The sequence below is a fragment of the Chamaea fasciata genome, unplaced genomic scaffold, assembly GCF_029207755.1.
Source record: "Chamaea fasciata isolate MVZ Bird 193981 ecotype frontalis unplaced genomic scaffold, bChaFas1.0.hap1 SCAF_2, whole genome shotgun sequence".
NCBI lineage: Eukaryota > Metazoa > Chordata > Aves > Passeriformes > Sylviidae > Chamaea > Chamaea fasciata.
Genome location: NW_027094087.1, coordinates 42,350,525 through 42,369,958, shown reverse-complemented (window position 1 = coordinate 42,369,958; position 19,434 = coordinate 42,350,525). Strand labels below are relative to the sequence as shown.

The 19,434-nt window shown below is 44.2% G+C and overlaps 1 protein-coding gene across 2 annotated transcripts; it reads left to right on the top strand.

Moving 5' to 3' along the window:
• The first annotated feature begins 3,582 nt into the window (after window positions 1-3,582).
• SLN (sarcolipin) lies at window positions 3,583-15,572 on the top strand. 2 transcript variants are annotated; one of them, XM_066177429.1, is made up of 2 exons: window positions 3,583-3,651; window positions 14,920-15,572. In XM_066177429.1, exon 2 carries the CDS (start codon window positions 15,025-15,027, stop codon window positions 15,118-15,120), a length of 96 nt encoding a protein of 31 aa, XP_066033526.1. In that variant the 5' UTR covers window positions 3,583-3,651; window positions 14,920-15,024; the 3' UTR covers window positions 15,121-15,572. The 2 variants fall into 2 exon arrangements, with proteins under 2 accessions (XP_066033526.1, XP_066033525.1); XM_066177428.1 differs by lacking the exon at window positions 3,583-3,651 and adding an exon at window positions 13,750-13,855.
• Window positions 15,573-19,434: the final 3,862 nt, after the last annotated feature.

The following is a 19,434-nucleotide window of genomic DNA, read 5'->3' as shown; positions in this document are numbered from 1 at the left end:
CATTTTTTCAAAGAATTTTTTGTCCAAATGAAATAAGTAGACCTGAAAATATTTTCAATTTTTTTTGCAGTAGCTTGTAGTCCTGCAGGTCCATCCAATTCCAATTTTCACAAGAGAGTGAAAGATCCAAGAGATGGACAGAATAAGTATTGCTTGAACTAAAAACATGACAGAGTCTCTCTGGATTTCCTGGGGTTTAAATCAGGCCCTAGAGGGAGGTTGTTTTGCCAGCTGTGCTATTTCTCCCTGAGCTCACTGCAGCAACGATTTGCAGTAAACATTAACTCCTTCTGTACTGAAATTTTGTCCAGGAATATATTCTAGGAAAACTAAGAAATCTGTCCAGGAAAACATATCATAGGAAAACTAAGAAATAGTACAGTATTTACAGATCAGATGAATTTATGTAAATTCATCACTTCAGTGAACTGTTCTCAGGAAAGATAGTGAGAAATAAACTGTGAAAAATTCCTCCCCAGTCCTACCAAGAGAAAGATGGGAGAAGAGGCATTTTAAAATCTCACTCAAAGTGTCAGTGATTGTCTCCAGGCTTTCTTACCTCAAATATTTTTTTTTAGCAAAATAATAATATAAAAAAAGGTGTTAAAATAAGTCTTTAGCAGAAGTTTTCAGGGGATGTTACTAATGGAAAAAGGTGCATACAAACCCCAGTGCGGCTAATTTAATTCTTCTGACATTTTCTGGTAGCTGGGATTATGCAGAATGAGGAAATTATGCAGCATGAGTCAGGTAAAAGCTGTTGAAGCACATGGACCTGCCTCTTCTTACTGCCTTCCTGCCATCAAGCTGGTTTTAGGTGTTAGCTAGGCTGAAAGGCTGATGAGAAAAAAGGGGTTGCCACTCTGCTTGCATTACCTTTCTATAGCAGAAACCAGGATATTCCGGTGGTGAGCTGTGCCTCCTATCAGCAATTCCCACCTGTATAGCACACCACCCTTTAGAAATGCCCTAAATTAGGAGGATAGCTATTAACAATTTACCTCCTCTGATAGGTATTGATTAGTGTACCTAGAATGTAAGCAGGAAAATGCCATACTTTGGCTTTCTGAAGTTGCCTGACTTGGCTTTGACTTTTACAACACCATGAGATCATAGCACAGGCTCCATGGGTACTGGGCAATTCCCCCATGTCCCGTTTGCATGCTGCTTCCAGAGGACACTGCAATGACACTAGAGCTCCTGAACAGCCTCCTGTGTTGGAGTGTTGCATTCGCAGCGTGGGTGCAGCACTGGTGCCGTGCTGCTCTGCCTGTGCTCGGTCCAGGACTGCTGCCTGCACTCCCTGCACTGCAGCAGCTGAGCCCTGCTCCACCTCAGGCTGTCTCGGCTGCCCCAGCTGCTAGGCTCATCTCTTCCTCCTTGGGAAGTAGATATCAAACATCAACATGAGAGGCTGGACAGATCCACAGTCCAGCTTAGGGAGGGAATGTTCTTGTAGTCTGCATGGATGTGCAGAAGCCGGGGGCAGTCAAGTGCCTAATGAATTCTCCAGAGAAGACAAGCTCTGAGACCTGCTTGGGTTTGGCACCTCCTTCCAGGGCTGCACATGTGGTCATGGCTAATCCTGTGCCTGAGTGGCCCTTGGTACCAGGGGCCTCTTGATTATGTGCCTAGATCCTACAAATCCAAGCAGCAGAGGAGTGCGGTGGCTTTCCTTCAGAGCTTCTCTTTGCTGCAGGACTGTGACCTTACAGTACTTCTAGTGCTTCGTTAATTCCAGGAGGTGACATCCTATCAGACCTTCTTATTACATTCCAGAAGTTTATTTCAGAAATATTTCATGCACTGTAAGTGGGACAGCTGTTCCCTTGTGACACTGTTAATAGCATGGATCTCCTTTGTCTGGCATCCCGGAGCTGCTGCTCCTCTCCAAGGCTCAGTTTAACACTTTGCTTTTAATCTCAGACCAAAAGAACTGAAATGAAGGTTCAACAAGGTGTACCAGGTGAGGAGGCTTGGAGAGCTGGGCAAGGGATAGGAGCAAGGGCAGGTCAGGCTACACTGGGGCTGACCAGCCTGGCCAGAGTTAGTCTTGCACAGCTGTGCCTGTGCTGCTGAATAAAACAAACCAGGGTCATTATTTGCCCTGAGAGGGGGAGGTATGTCCCAGCTGCCCTGCCCATAGCTCTCTTCCCTCTTAAGATGGGATGATCATGTCCAGACTGTCCAAGATGCTGCAGAAGCCATGCTTGGGCTTGTGCCTCTGTGGGGCTCACCTGTGAGTCCTGGGTGGACAAATGGTACCTTTGGGACTAGTGGGAAGCACAGAGGTGGGGTCATCTGCATGGCAAAGTGGGGAATCTCTCGGGTCTTAGAGGGGAGCAGAGCCCTCCACTCCTCCTGTGTGCCTGGACACTGCTGAAAAGACAAGGAGCAGCAGAAACAAGGTCCTGACAAATTTATGGGTAGGTGAATACTGTTACATCTTTTTTCTTTTTTTTTTTTTTCTTTTTTTTTTTTCCCCAGACTGGAGCTTAGCTAAATATTCAGCAACCCAATAAATAAAGATTTGCACCTAGCCATGTGTGAAGTGTGGCAAACTGTGCTTTGTACAGTAAAAGGGCTTGCCTCCTACAGGGGATACTTCTGGGTTTATGGCAAACCTGGTGTGACCAAGATCAAATAATGCAACATGCCTTTTTCCTCACTTGGTATGTCATGTGCAACCTGATAATCTGTGATGGGAATCTGAAACTTCTGAATAAAACACAATAGAAAGGGAATACAGAATACAGAGCAGTGAATGTGACAGACATGCAGAGCTGGTGGGCACTGGGTCTGATTTTAGAAGAAACAAATTTCCTTCCTCCATGGGGACAGGGCTCGGTGGGCACCAAGTACGTCACAGAGTCCCTCAGGGCACTGGGGCTGCTGCAGACAGATGGCTGCAATTTTTGTCCCTGTTGTGCACTCAGAAGGTCGGTCAGAAAACTCATCACTTCCTGCATGTCTTCTGTGATATGTTTTGGACAAAACGTACTAATGAGATTGCAACCCAAACCCAAGGTTGGATTTGTAGCAATATTTCTTGCTGAGATTATGGTTATTTTATAGGCATCAACCTGCTAAAGTGTCAAAGGTGTTTATGAAATTTGTAGCTTGAACAATTAAGATAAACTGGGTCTGAGCTGAGTGGTTATGGATTCAAGAACAGAGGACTGTTGTGAGGGAAGCAGAGCAGCCCACATAACCTGATTTTAGAAACAATCTCTTATTAATGAAACTGGGATGGGATTTTTGTGCTCTTGCCAACTGCATTTTTAAATCTGTAATTGTCTGAATTTCTGCTGAAGAAGAGATTTTAAGGTTAGTTGGGAAAACCCAGTTATTTATACAGTCATATTTTTATTTGCAGTTTTCTGCCCAAAATAAGATGTATTTCCCTGACAATTCTAAATCAGCTCTGTTATGCCTGGTTAGTGCAGTAAACCCAGAAGCACCAGCCTTGGCCATTAATCACAGAAAGTCCCATTCTGGGTACCACTGCTGACCAAGTGAAAACTGACGATGGGGTCAATCATGCTCAAAAATATTTGTTGCTGGATACAGAAAGCTCTGCGCCCTACATCTGTCTCCGGTGTTCAGCCCTGTTCGATCCGAACATGGTCTCTGACTCCTCCCAACCTCACTGTAAGTACTTGGGGCCCAACAGCATTTTCTAAGTCACTGTGACTTGCCTGTCACCTGTTTCCCTGAATTTGAATGGGGCTCTGCTTGGCCACTTTTCCCTCCAACTAAGTCTAATAGACTGTATTTCTTGAGAGCACTCATGGGGCAAGACCTTTTTCTTCCAAGTCAAATGGCTTGGGGGACAGTAAGCAGGCAAAGGCAGTCATGCCTCTGGGGATGGCGAGCAAGCAGGCTCCTTGGCTCAGGGTACCCCATGCATCCTGACCCCTTCTATACCACACATTCCACACTCCTACATTACTCCTTGGCTGACATTTCCCCAGCACCTTCCATTCTCTCAGGCTGGTCAGACCCAAGCGGTGTGCTGGCAAACCTCAGAAAATGATTGGCACAGAACCAATAACTTCTTATTACAAGGAGGATTGCACATAGAAAACAACACAGGCTAGCAAGGTCCTTATGCCCTTATTGCCCAGGTAATCATCAACAACTTCAACCCTTGTCAGTGTGTCAGGGTGGAAAAACTGAACTTTATCTCAAGCTAATGAAGAAACATTCCTCCAATGTTTCCTGGAATAATGAGTTTCTTGTCTGACCTGGCACAGATTGCTGCTTCTCTCCAAAAGAATAACAAGCCCCACAGGAGCTCTGCAGAGGATCAGAGTGTGGTTCCCTGGCTGTTCCTGCTGGATTAAGAGATACTTCTATTATCCAGGGTTGACATAGGTCAGTGTCATGTCATCCAGCCTCAGCAGTCTATTAGGTGTCAGATGGTTGCTTAGGTCTTACGAGCAAAGTACTGATCATGTTATTATTATCAAATCAAGCCAAGGAGTGCACTGACTTACACCCCTGGCCCTCTCTTGCAGGGAAGAGTTACAATCATAGAATCATTTAGGTTGGGAAAGACCTCTAAGGTCACTGAGTCCAACTGCTAACCCTGCATTGCTGTGTTTGCCATTAACCCATGTGTTTGCCATGTCACTCCAACCCCTGGTGACATATCTACACATTTTCAAACACCTCCAAGGATGACAATTCCACCACTTTCCTGAGCCGCCTATTCCAATGCTTGATAATCCTTTCAGTGAAGAAATTTTTCCTGATAAAATCTAAACCTCTCTAGTGCAACTTGAGGCCATTTCTTCTTGTTGTGTTGCTTGTTACCTGGGAGAAGCAACAGAACAAGACTCCCACCTGGCTACATCCTCCTTTCAGGCAATTACAGAGAGTGATGAGGTCCTCCCTGAGTCTCCTTTTCTCCAGGATAAACACCCCCAGCTTCCTCAGCTGCTCCTCACAGCACTTGTGCTCCAGACCCTTCCCCAGCTCCACTGCCCTTCTCTGGACACGCTCCAGCCCCTCAATGTCTTTCTTGCAGGGAGTGGCCCAGAACTGAACACAGGATTTGAGGTGTGGCCTCAGCAGTGCCCAGTACAGGGGGACGGTCACTGCCCTGGTCCTGCTGGCCACACCATGGTTGATCCAGGCCATGATCCAGGCTGATCCATTGGCCCTCTTGGTCACCTGGGCACACCCTGAATCTTGTTCTGCAATGGGTAGGAATTCATTCTTCTCCACAGTTTAGCCAGATCACCTGCCTGGGAAGTTTCTCCTGTGATGCCGAGAGGTCTGGAAGATGGCAGATAACACATCTTCCAGTGAAAAAGAACTGGAAGATACTCAAGCAGAGCACCTTGTAACCACCTATGAAGTGTTTGCACTGTGCAGGATGGGTAGCACTGAGGAGCTCAGTCAAGGGTGAAGGGAAGGTGGGGTGCCTGGCTCCAGCTGCCATAAACACTGAGTGCACACTGGCAGGCCAGCTTCATTGCTGCAGGATTATGTCTGTGACCTGATCCAAAGAGAGCCATGCTGACAGCTAGTTTGGTAGTGCACATGTTTAATACTAGCAGTTGCTTAATCAAGCCCTGAGAGGGCAAAACAAGAAGTTTCCTACTCCGGGACAGGGAATGAAAGATAATGTATTAATAGAGGAAGGGAAGGAAAGGTATGATAGCTGAGCAGGGAGTGGATCTCCTATTTGCCCCTCAGCCACATAACACTTAAGTCTGAGGGTGTAAGTGTGGGTGTCTGTGTGCTGCTCACTTGCTTCTCTCTGCAGTTGTACACCCTCAGGTAATGAAGCCTCCATCTGCTCACACAGAGATGTGTGAATTGATTTCATAGAAGGCAAAAAATGGATTTAACTATTCATCAGTGATGCACAAACTGTGATTACTAAGACAAGAAGAGGGCAAAGAATATTTAGCACAAACAACGGAGGAAGCTTAACCTTAGTGATGCAGCTATCTAGTGTTAAAAGACTTTGCTCTCAATACATGACTGGTCAGTAGTGCTGTTAAAAGTTATTGTTCACTCTAAACACTTGTCTTTCCAAGACCCAGAATTCTATGTCCAGCAAAACAGACTGGGAGAGCAATCTCCAAATGGCTAATTATAACAGATGTGGATTTTGACTAAGTGGAAAGAAGAAGCACTGATGGGGTCCAGGCTGAGGTTGCTGTTTTGGACTGTTCCACTAGTTTGGCTGTGTTTTTTTTCTGTACTAGATCCTGACAATCTCAAAAGTTTTTCAGGTGCATTTCAAAGCCTGGAGCAAGTGTCTGGGTCCCGGACAGGGAAGGCATTACTGGATTGTTGATGGTAGCCACGTTTTACTTCTCATTTATTCCATAAAAGCATATTGCTCTGAGAAAGAATAACAATTTATTTTCATTAGTTGTTACAAAACTCTGGTCTGCAATGTCTTGAGTCAAGCTTTATATTAGATTTCATCCCACTCACACAAGGGTCAATGACTGCTGTAATTAGAAAGTCATCAGAGACCTCTTGACTCTCTTTGGCTGTGTATAAACACCTCAAAAATGAAGGGTGAACCCATGCTGAGAGAGGATCTGCTCTTGCCTTCCCCCCCCTCCCCTCCCCCCCACCAAGTCAATCCAGCCCTTATTGGTTCTGTTTTTCCTAATGAACACAAAGCAGTGCAACCCAGTGCTTTGGGTTCAGCTCAGCCCCTGCTAAAACCCATAGCAAGATTCCTCTGGAATGCAGTGAGAGAAGGATGAGATCCTTCATGAGCTTTTCTTGCTAAATAATACTGGCTTTGGATTTGTCTCAATGGATAATACTGAAATGTGAGTGTCAACATCTCTCCAAGGGGTATTTGAGGTAGGGGTGAGCCAGAGGAGATGTTTTAGGTCCTGTTTAGTGGCAGTTTATCAATTCATCACATGCATTTATATTTGTAGAGGGCACCTAAATCTTGCAAAAGCATTCTAGGTCTTCCAGGCCTGTTGGCTTCCCCCTGTTTCAGGCATTGTCTGAGGGCTCTTGTCTACAGCATCCAGAAACCCAGACTGCTGTAAAACCCAGCGTCTAACTGATGGTGAGTGCTAAACTGTGCCATGAAGCATTTCTAGAGATAAGCTTTTATTGCAGTTTAAATTCAACAATATTCCTGGGTCTTATACAGATACCCAGATTAGTGTGGTTTCCTCTCTACCAGTCCTGAGCTGGACCCAGAGGTCCATTCTCTATTGCAGACCCCCACGCTTCTTTTTCTTGATTTCTGGATGAAAGTGTGTGGCTCACTGTGTACCTTTGAGCTCCCTAACTCCAGGAGCAGGGCAGTTGCTTACTATTTGTTTTTCCTGGTGGAGTTTGGGGATTTTGTCGGGTAGGGTGGTTTTTTGGGTTTTTTTGTTTGGTTGGTTGGTTGGTTTGTTGGTTTTTGGGTTTTTTTTTGGTTTTGGTTTGGTTTGGATTTTTTTGCTTGTGGTTTGGTTTTCTTTTTCTATTTTTTACCCCCAGACAGGTTCCAGGCTAAGGCTTTAGCTTGCTGGTTCTGTTCACATGCTTCTCTGAGTGTCCCTAGGGATGGACAGTTATTTTCCATGTTCCCAGGAATGGGCTCTCCGTCTTCTTACTGCGGATGCCAGGCTGTATAAAATGCCTACTGCTGGTAATTACCTCCTGATGATCTCCTGGCTGAGGGTGAGGTCCCAACATGGTGCTTTTTTGGTTTGTTGGGTTTTTTTCTCATTGAAACAAGTGCACTATTCTGTCAGAGTTTGCTGTTGGTGTTTGTAAAATAGTGAAAATGGGAGGGAATGAAAGCTTTTGCTAACAAGTAAGGCATACCCAGAATTTCTTACTTCTTGGAGTGGTATTTGAGAACCCAGTTAGGCCAAGATTTAGTCAGAATTCCAGGGTTTTTCCTTGTTGGACTCAGGTGGGACTGTCTTTTGAACTCAGGTGGGGCTGTCAAAGGATTTGTTTCCCAGGTGCACAGAGGGTGGTCCTGTCCACTTCTTTCTGATTTTGCATGCACAGGCTTCTTCTGCTGCATTCTCCTTCAGCAGCTCAATCCTTTAGGACAGCCCCCATCGCCCCTCTGGGGCACACCCCTCTTTGTATTCTTATAGCCAACCAGGTGTGTTTCACACTCCCCTGTGGCTGACACAGCTTTGTCAAGAGGATTTGGGCAGGATGCTGTCTGTCTGAGGAGAAGTAGTGCTGCTTTCTTGAACTGCAGCAAGTGCACCTTGGCATCTGTGTTTGCTCTTCCATGGTAAATGTGATAGAGGCAGAGGGACCACGCAGCACACGCGGGGTAAGGGCAGCCCTGGGGTTTGTATGTTTCAGGGACCTGGGCTGGGAGCCTTCAGAGGCTCAGCCCACGGCCCTGCAAAAACACACATTGTTGGCTGGAAGTACCAGGGCGTGTTGGCACAACAGTTGGTGGCTATTTAGTATCTAAAGGCAAACCTCCTTCTCAAGGAGGGGTTATGGGCTGCCCTGTAAGTGACTTCAGAGACGTGAGAACTCACACAACAGCTGTATGGGTCAAGTTGAAAGCTTGTCACATACCAGTAGTGCTGATATTGTTGTTCACTGAGATAAAAATTGTATTTCTGCATGGTGCCAGCACATAGTTTATTGAAGACTCACTTCTTTCCATGGAAGAGATCAAACCAGGCTATAAGTGCACAGATGCCTCACTCTGTGCTAGATTAAGGGGAGAACCTGACTGACATCAGTGGAAACTTGTGGCCAAACTCCTACTCAGAAGTTACTTTACAGTTACTTACAAAGCTATGCCTGTTTTTTTCAGAGATAAGCACCCTGTCTTTGCCTATATGCCCATCTACCAGGATGCAACCACCATTCATGTGTAGGTTTACAGCCACCCTTGTCGCTCTGTGTCCATACCTGTTCTGGGATAGCTGAACCCTTTGCAGGAGACTTGTGACATGTTGATAGCTACAAGGGCATCAATAACTCTTGACGCAAAAGCACTGAACACCATGGCCTGAGTACAGAAATCTGCACTTCTCTGCCTGTGCCTCTGACCCTGCTGCACCAGTCTCTCTTCCACCACCTGTACAAACTTCCTGCACCACTCAGAAATCACTTAAACAGATTGATTTTGTTTCTGATTTGAATGTGTTCTTCTTACACCGCATCTTCTGCCATCAATCCCTCCCATGGGTTTCCTTACTTGTCTGCAGATTGTTTTTTCTTTGAACCAGTGCCGACTAGATTTTCAATCTGTTCTGCTAACATCTTATGCTTGTGAACAGAAGTCTGCTGGTTCAAGCATAAACCTCATAAATGGCATTTATCAGAAGACAGATGTGGCAAAGGTCACCACTTCTGAATATGTTGCCAATGCAGGGGTTCATATTCTCAGGGATTTAATGTGCTACTGCCTACTCTGCCTGCCCAAACTGCAGCTCTGTCTGGCAGCACATTTTAAGGTGGTATGAAGAGTGTGACCTCAGTAATCCACATGTCTGCGACCTTGATCCTGATTGCTGAAATTAGCTTTAAAAGCATTTAAGCTCAAAACCCTCTCCATAGCTTTCATCAGTACTGTCTAGACAAGGAAGCACAGCAATAGCATATCCCAGTGCATAGCCATGAATTCCCTACTAGCCTTTAGTTATCTTCCTGGAGAAACTCATTAACTTTAAGGCCTGACATTTAGCATCACAGAAGGAAGTTGGCTTTTAATGGTTTTTAAAGCCCTGTGAAAGACAAAGGCTCTGTCCCAGAATTCAACTCTGTTCAGAACAAGTGGGATGTGAGAATACAGGAGCCAAGATGTAAAATACACCCATTTTTGTCTACACAACATTTTTTGCACAATTCCATGTGTGATATTTAATCTCTTAATGCAATTCACTGCTTGATAGTCCCTGGAGTGACTGGATCACTGCTGTTGAAATCTTCACTCTTGACCTGACATTTAATTGTATTTTTGAGACAGCCAACTATAAAAGATTAAAATTAAGGCCTCCTTTGCTTTATCTTTCTTTTCTTACCTCTAATTTGTGGTGCTTTATAAGTAATTTCAAGTTTTCTTCTTTCCCCTCTGTGTTCAGGGTTGCACAGGGTCTTTTACTGGCCTGAGTACATTGCCACAGAGGGTTGTAGTTTGTCTTACAGTATTGCAACATTTGTCCAGCTGAAAATGTTGTAGAGAAATAGAAGGAATATCTTGTGAAGTCTAAAATTAATGAAACAACACCCAAAACCTAATAAAAATATTGTAAGAAGAAAATATTATAAAAAGACATGAGCTCTGCCAGAAAACAAGGAATTATGCTGGCAACAATTGTAAACACCTGTGTGACTCATGGCCCATACTTACACATACATATACTGCATTTTGTAAGAAAGGTAATGCTGGGGGCAAAAATGAACACAATATCCTCTAATTGTGTAAGAATGGCTTTGAAAGATTGTATGGTACTTCATTAGTAGGCTGGGAAGAACGTGAGATAGTCACAGCAACTTCAAATATAGACTGGAGCCTTAAGTTTGAGTATGCGAGGCATGAAAATGGAGCTTTGGCATGGCCACATGAAAGCTGAGAACATCCAGATCTGTCAGAAAAAAGAAGAAAAAGTGACAATGAGAAAAATATTCAACACTACATCTAAAACCTCTGGATTAGCATTTAAAGTAAAACCACTACGTTCATTCTCTTCCTCTCCTTTCTGCTTTCCTAATCAGTACTGAATCACATGAATAAATAAACCAACTTCTCAAAGAAACAGCCTTAAAGGGCCTTACGCTCTTAGTTCATAAAGAGCAGGAATAAGCAGTCTTTTCTTGGGGTGGAGGGGGTGGAATTTGCAGCCTCTGGCAACCTCTGACTCTAATCTGTGGCAAATTGAAGTCAGATGTTCAGACTCTGGTGGGATTCACTGTTAGCATCCAGGCACATTCCACAACCTGGGGGTGTTTATTGGACCTCCTGGTTGGTGCTAAGCCCTTTTATTTTTACAAGTCTCTGTGTATGTGTGTACATATGTAATATATAGGTAAAACTCAACTATGAACAAGTTGTCTGACCTAGATTTATTCACGGAATGAGCAAGAGGGAGCTATAACCCCAGTCTGTTTGTAGTCCCTATCCAGCAATCCCAGTAGACTGAATCCCAGATATTTGAGGATGTTTAGGCAAAGAACATGTTTTATTAACTGTGTTTCTATATACTTGCCCCAGATTTCCCTACCAGTCAATGTGTTGAGTTAGATGAACTTTGTTGTTCAACAATGAATACTTGTGATCCTCTATGCTCATCCATGGTGTACTGCGAGATTCTCAGCACAAAAAATGAGAGAAACATTTGTGCCCGTAGAGGTGAGTTAGGGTGTTCATTGTGTATATTGTGTGTATTGTGATTAATGACATTTATAGCACTGTTTCCCTGCTTTGAAGAAGGGAAATTTTCTAGCTGTCATGCAGGACATTAAAGAAGGAGGAGATGAACTAGAACAGAGGAGGAAGGAGCTCTCTGTCAGTGTGGAAGTGCAGGCGGTCTGAGCCTGGGGACCAGAGTTGACGGATTCTAGGTTAAAAATTACATTTTTGAGTTTTCTGTTAGCAGAGAGTTAAACAAACCCCAAAGTTTCCATAGACCAAGGGGAATATTTGGGCAGTGCTGTGTAACATTTAGTAATTAGGGTGAATGGTATTCAAGAGTTTCACCATTTCTCTGGTGAAGATTTATGTGATTCTAGCTGAAGTAAATGAGGTATAGCATGAGAAATCCACAGATTTCTGCTTCAGAACATGCCAAGGGAGGAAATAGTCTAGGACAGGCTCATGGTAGTCATAATCTTGCTTTGCTCTGGCTAAAAGGAGCATTTTCAACCTGGATTCCCCAAATCCCTGTGTGTGTGGGATGTTTGCCCAAGTTTTCCCTAAAAGGATGGCTCTGCAGAGCAAGCATCATAACAGGACCCTGCCAACCTTCTTAGGCATGTAATTCCTGAATGAGGCATGGGTTAAAGCCTTTGCTCTTTGATGTGTGTACTTTAGCACAAGCCTCCCACGCAGCACACGGGGGTTTTTTTGAACGTGCTGCCTGGTTGTGTAGGAGGGCACTGGCAAGGCAGTCAAACCAATGAAAAGGAAGGCTTCTACTGTTCCAATCCCCCTCCTACTTCCACCGATCCCATGGGAAGCCTATTTAGGGATATCATCCAGCAAAATCGATGCAACACTCCCCTCCACCCCCCTGGTTACCCACAGCCATTTGTTTTGTTGTGTTTTCCACTGGGTAGGTTTCCAGCCAGCTGTCCCCTCACTGGGCCATGGTCCTCTGATGTGAGTGCCAGCGATGGTGCAGAGGGAGAAACCTGGGAGATCAGGGCTGGGGACAGGGACAAACAAGCTCAGATACTCTAAGCTAAAGTATGTCCCAGCATGCCTGAATATAAATATAAAAAAGGCATCAGAATCAATAAATTATCTGCATGCTACGTATCACACATGGTGTCTGGCAGTGAGAATAAGGTCAGTGTTGTGGATAGCCTTACACACTTAAGCAGGATCTCCCCACTTCTCTGGCAGTACCATTTTGCACAAGTGACCCCATTTCCACCTCAGTGGAAATGCGTGTATTTTCCAAGCAGGGGGAAACCCATGACACTGTCTGCTCCTAGTTCATTCGAGCTGACTCTGCTGTCTCAATTGAAAGGGAGCAAATAGCCACTTCTTCTTGTTCATGTTTACAGCAAGTTCTAGCACTGCCTTAAGCAAAGATAAGGGAATGTGGAGGTTATAGCTCTCTAGGCCACAAAGCAGTATTTTTCTGGGGTGAAACACTGCATGGCGACAGAAATACTCTGTATGCTCAGAGAAGTAAAGCATTCACACCACCACTGAAATTCAGTGGGGGAAGAGTATACAAGAATGTCAGCAGTTCTTTAAAGAAATGCTTTGTACTTTTCAGCACAAACTAGTCCCAAATTTTCTATCCAGGAAATGATCCTATTTCACTTCTTTGTATTGAAATGAAAAGTATATTTTGCTCCTATTCACTTCCTTTTAAATGCATATAAACTAAAGAAGCTGTACAGACTATAGGTATGTAGAACAGCAACAGCTGTACTGCACACAAAAACGTACATATGTGGACAGGCTCCTGGAAATGGCCTTGAGATCCTTAGCTCTGCACACAGAACTCTTCAAGTGTCTCTTTCCTTCCCTTTCTTCACACTGGGGAAGGGGCACCAACAGGACAAAGGAAAGAATGTAGTGACAGAACTTGGGGGAATAGCTTCCAGCTCAAAGAGTAGGTTTAGATTCGATATTAGGAAGAAATTCTTCACTGTGAGGGTGGTGAAACACTGGAAGAGGTTGCCCAGAGGAGATGAGTGCCCCAATTCCCAAAAGTGTTTAAGATCAGGTTGGATGGGGCTCTGAGCAACCTGGTCTAGAGGAAGGTGTCCCTGTCCATGGCAGGGGAGTTGGAACTAATAATTTTTAAGGTTTCTTCCAACCAAAACTATTCTATGATTGTATGAAATTATTTATCAGATCCAGCTGACTCCCAAGGCATGCACACAGCTCTGCTCTTAGTAACAGCACCACGGCAGAAGAGGCAAACCAGCCCTCAGAGCCCACTGCATAAACAGACTCAACCAAATTTGCAGCCCAGCTCAGCCCTTTAAAAATATTTGCGGGGGGGGAAGAGGGGTGATGTCAGCACCTGGATTGCCAACACACTTGTTGGCCTCCACCCTCAGCCTACTTTAGTTCCCATGCAGGGACAGAGCATCCAGACTGAGTGGGAGATAGGCAGAAGCTTGGAGGGAAAAATTATCTGCAGTGACCCAAAGTCCAGAGGCAGAACCACTGGGCTCCATTTACCTCCTCAAGGTAAAAGAACTGGCTCACTTATTAGGTCAGATTTTCTCATGTGCAAGGACATAGGAGGCCAGCAAAACGACCTGAAAATGTAGGAATTTGTTAACTGCATGCATGAGGCTTTTAATATTTAATCTGCAAACTAAAGTAATTTCAATTGAAACTCTCTCTCTTCATGCTGGTATGGTCCCAAGGCTTCTCATTTGCACCAGAGATGTTACAGCCTAATCTGGTTGTGTAGCTGAAATTCTCTGTCTAGGCTTAATACTTCATTTGTTAAAGGTTCTTATTTTATTCACATGGTATGCAGAAATTAGTGCATGATATTGGTGATAAAGCATTCTCTTTTCTTTGCATGAACTCCAAGATCATATAAAATTCAAAAATTGCTGTCATAAAGTAAATAAAAGCAATAACCGACAGAAATGTTTTTGAGTAAAACTTGAATGGGATTTTTGAAATAAGAGATTTTTAGCATTTTTCAATTCAATTTTTTCCTTGAAATTTCAGGAAAGGCAGAAGTTTCTTGAGAAAATGCTATTTCATCTGTGTAAATGACTCACAAAATATGTGAAGTTCTTCAGAAATGAAAATGTCTAACCTCAGGTTCTCCTTGTACTTTTAGTAGAAACAAATAATTCAGATTTATTTGTATTTCTCTATAAAATAATAGTTTGCACTTAGTTTCTTAAAAACAATACACCAACAAATATAGGAATTAAAAAACTCTCAGTAGTGTATTTACAATATATACTTGTTGAAAGTGTTGAATGGGACTTGGGGCATTATTTATTTGAAAATGCTTGCATAAAGCAGCATTGATTTCCACAGACTGCTCACCCCTGTGTACTGAATTTTGGGGTGACACTGGGAGCGTCCTTGTCAAACACTGTAAATCAAAGAAGGTGATAAGCTGCCAAAGATGGCTTTTAATTCTTAGCTCCCCAGTGCTTACTGACTCCTGGCCACTGAAACAACATTTATTTAGACCAACATAAAGAGCTCTACTGAATCTGCCACCTTCATGCATTTGTCCTTTACATGTGGTTTTTGTTTTTTTTTTTTTTTTTTTTAAGATCCTGTGACGTGAAGGTTGAGCTCAAGGACACATCCAAGCAAGTCACCGGAGTTTTCCTTTTGCTCTGCCTGCTGACCTCTGCTCTCCTCATTACTCCCAAAAAATGGAACGTTCCACACGAGAAATTTGCCTCAACTTCATGATTGTCCTGATTACTGTGATCCTCATGTGGCTCCTTGTGAAGTCTTATCAGGATTGAAAGCCTCTCAGGAACTCTGGAGGTGATTTCAGTGTGTGCCTCCACAGACATCATTAACACCCACAGCATGCCACAGCAAATAGCTTTCAGTCAATTGAGGATGTCGTGAACCTTTATTTTTTACTCTCTCCTATCTGTTGCCCAAGCTAATGTTTGTAATGGGTCTGTGATGGTGTAATTCTTTCAGTCTGCAGTGATCCAGCTGTAAAATGTAAGATCATTTAGGAACAGTTTGATGTGGCTGTCTCCTCTGGTAGTTTCTGTGAGTGCTGTGCTCCCAGCCCACCACGCTGGCTTGTTTGGCATCAGTGTTGGGTTCTGGAGGGTGTAAAGTGTGTAATGTAAGAGCCTGTATTATCCAGTGTAAAAGGCATAAACTTGCTTAGCAAAAAGGAATATGAAACCTCTGCTTTCACTTGCACATTTTGTTTAAATAAAGACCACATAAACCCTTTTTTTTTTAAGCATTCTTTATCCCTCTCCTGACCTGAGCAGATAATAGGTGTGGTACATACAGTGTGATATGAATGTGGGGTTGTTTGCTTGTTCCTCCTACTTACATTTTAACTTGTATCTTTTAGAAAGTGCTGTAGAATGGAAACCCTGCAGCATAACAGGCATGTAACCACATATATGACCTGCTTGGGTGGCTTTTCTGTCCAGTCAGTCTTGCACACTTGGTACCCGTGGACACAGACCTCACTGGGACATTGTCAATAATTGCATTTTCTGAAGCTCGATTTTGGGAAGGGATTCCCACTGCTCTATTTTAGGCCAAGCTATTTTTGGAGCAGTGCCTGGAGGGATGAGTCTGGCCAATTGTAGGCTACTGCTGGCACCCCATCCCTGCCATGAGACTTGCCCAGAGCAGAATTCCCTCTGGGTCCAGTGTGGAAGGCTGGGCGCCACGGCACAGCTGTGCCCAGCCTCCCCAGGCTGAGGTGTGACTGAATCTGGGTTGCTGTGATGGTGTTGTCACCTGCTAAAAAATCTTGAGCCAGCTTGAAGAGCCCACAGTTCCCGGGCTTGTGAAATCAGTAATCAAACTCCTCCTAGGAATTCCCCATCTGTCATTTTAATGGCTTCAGGGAATCAGGATCTTCTACAAAGCATAGCTTCCTGTAGGAAGGCCGTTAAGTATGTGCCATGCTGCTGATACGCATCTCTTTCCCTTCCAGGACCCTGGAAGGAGCAGGCAACATTGCAGGGCTGTGCTGGACTACTCAGGTCTTTGATGGTGAGGCAGAGCTGGCCCTCATAGGTGGGATTTGGGCCTGGGCTTTAAGGAAAGAGCAAATATTCTGGTAGCACCACTTATGAAGGGTTTGTGTTGCTTGGAGTTTGCTAAAAAATGAGCCCTTGCCCTGTGTCATTTGTACTGTCTGTCTGAGTTTGCAATCTTGCAGTTTGTGCCTCTTGTTCTCCCACTCAAGGAATCCCCACTGCAGTGCAATGCTGGAAAGTTACCTCTTGTCTATTCTTGGCTACAAATGAGCAAAGTTGCCTCCAGCACTTCTAGGAGTGGCAAATTTTCTGAAAAAAACCACTGAAACATTGAAATGAACTTCTGTCAGCACAGCCTTTCTCTGCAGCCCACCTTGCACCAGATGCTGCTCTTTTATCAGTATTGCACACAGTCTGTGTTCATAGGCTTGGCTGAGACCTGCGAGCAATGGCTGGAGAAGGACGTGGAAAATCTGTTTTTAAATACCGTGAATACTTGATAATTCAGTATGAAAGATGAGAATCTTTCACTGGCTGTAACTCCCAGAAGAGAGCAATACCATGAGTGAATTGACATTTTTGGGCTCATCTCAGTCTAGCTATGGAAAAACCAGAGGTGTGGGCTTCATTGTCTGAACCAGCAGTGGTTCAGAAACAGTTCAAAGTGATCCTAGCAGTTTTCAAGTAGGAAAAATGACAGAATGGTTTGGTTTGCAAGGGACCTTCAAGATCATCTTGTTCCAACTCCCCCTGCAAAGGACAGAGACACCTACCACTAGCCCACTCTTTCACTTTAGATCCATCCCTCTTTTCCTATCACTACATGCCCTTGTAAAATGTTCCTCTCCATCTCTCCTGCAGACCCCTTTAGGTACTGGAAGGCTGTAGGAGGTGTTCCCAAAGCCTTCTCTTCTCCAGGTTAAACAGCTCTCTCAGCCAGTCTTCATAGGAGAGGTGCTACAGGCTGCTGATCATCTCTGTGGCCTCCTTTGGACTTTCTCCAGCAGGTCCCTGTCCTTCCTGTGCTGGGAGCCCAGAGCTGGATGCAGCACTGCAGGTGGGGTCTGAGCAGAGCAGAGCAGAGCAGAGGGGCAGAATCCCCTCCCTGGCCCTGCTGCTCACACTGCTTTGGATGCAGCCCAGGACATGTTTGGCTTTCTGGGCTGTGAGTGCACATGACTGGGTCGTATTCAGTTCTCATTATCCAATGCCCTCAAGTCCTCAGAGCTGCTGTCAATCCATTCTCCACCCAGCCTGTATTTGTGCTGAAAGATGCCAAGAAAGTATTCTGGAGAGTTTGGGTCATCCACAACTTTTAGTCACCAATCTTTTTCAGAGTCTATATGCATCTGACTTTGACAGTATGATTAAGGTAAATCACCTTGAACAAGTTCCTAAAAGTGCATAATAATAACAGCCTAAGTGGTTCTCTTTTCAGGCATTTCTAGTTTTCAAGCAGATTTTGAATGAGATAAATTACTTGCCTTAGGTCATTTGCCTGAAACTGAGGAAAAGGCAATTCAATATTTAGTGTCAGATGCTGTGAAGAACCAGCATTTTGTAGGTGTACAGGGATATTAATGTCAAGAAACTTCAACCAAATACAGATATATAAATACAAAATTTCCTAGTTCGAGGGACCTTAAGTAGGTGTTTGGTGTGACCCTTAAGGCTCAAACTCTCTCCACTACCTTCTTGCTCACCACAGAATCCCTGGATGAGAGATGGCTTTGTGGAGATGCGTGTTGTCATGATTTTCCATCCCTTTGCAGTGTAAAGGAGATGAAGATCATCAAATTACTTCTGGGCTAACAGTTATTTGTCTTTAGTTTATCAGCCAAATTATTTTAGGCAAAAATTTCATTAAAACAATACTTTGGTGTAAGTAGCTGCTCTAGCCCCTCCAGGCTCCCTGGGTAAAATGTTCCAGTGCTTTACTGTTCTCACAGTAAAAAGAGTTTTATTATGTTTAAATGTTCTTTCCTGACTTTGAGTTAGTTCCCATTTCCTCTTGTCTTGTTGTTGGGCACCATTGAGAAGGGTCTGGCTCTGTCTTGTTCATTCCCACCCATCAAGTGTTTACATACACTGAGAAAACTCCTCTAAGCTTTGTCCAGGCTGAACAGTCCCAGCTCCTTCAGCATTTTTTCATATGTCAGATGCTTTCTCATCTTCATGACCCTTTGCTAGAATCTCTGCATGTCTGTCTTGTACTGGGAAGTCCAACTCTGGACACAGCATTCCAGACATGTCTCCAGTGCTGAGCAGAAAGGAAGGATCACCTCCCTCAGTCTACTGGTAATGTTCTGCCTGATGCAGCTCAGGAGGCTGTTTGGCTTCTGCTGGAAGGACACATTTTTGGTTCATGGTCAGCCTGGTGTCCACACTGAGCCTCAGATCCTTTGCAGAGCTGCTTTCCTGCTGCTTGGCCCCCCCATATGCATTTGTATGTCAGCATTTGACCCAGAAGAAGTTTTACACAGCGTGCCCAGGACAGCAGTTCAGCACAGTTCCTTCACATGAGGAGGATTGTCCAGGTGGCATTTTACTGCCCCATTCTCTCCTCTACCACACCTCCTTTGTTAAAGGCACTCTGTGCAGCAGGAACTGCTCACGACAAGCAAACCAGTGGTTGCTCAGGACTGACCTGGCCCAAACGAGGTAATTTTCACTCTGACACCTAAGCACAAATGAATCAACCCCACACAGAACCAGAAGTCCAGCAGCAGTCTCTCTGTTCTCTTTACTGGGCTTTGGATCAGACGATAGCTACCTAATTCTAGATGTTCAGATTTCAGAAGCTTGACTCTAGGCCTGGTAATTTGGAATTTCTAAGCTCTTAGTGCCTCATTTCAGAGAAACTCAAGACACAGGATATTCAGCATGCTTTTGGGAAAAATCAGACCGCTAGTTCATGGGCCTGGATACCAAGCTAGAACAAATTTAGGCATCAAGACTTGAAACTTTGGCTAACCATTAGAAAATTGTTCAGTGGGTTTTACCAGAATGCTTTTATCAATCCAGTGTATTTTCAATTGAAACCAGCTTCTCTCTTGTTTTTTTCAAGAAAATTGTTTTTAGCAAGGAAAA

Coding starts and splice junctions, on each gene's coding strand:
- SLN (XM_066177429.1), top strand. CDS start 15,025: ATGGAACGTTCCACACGAGAAATTTGCCTCAACTTCATGATTGTCCTG.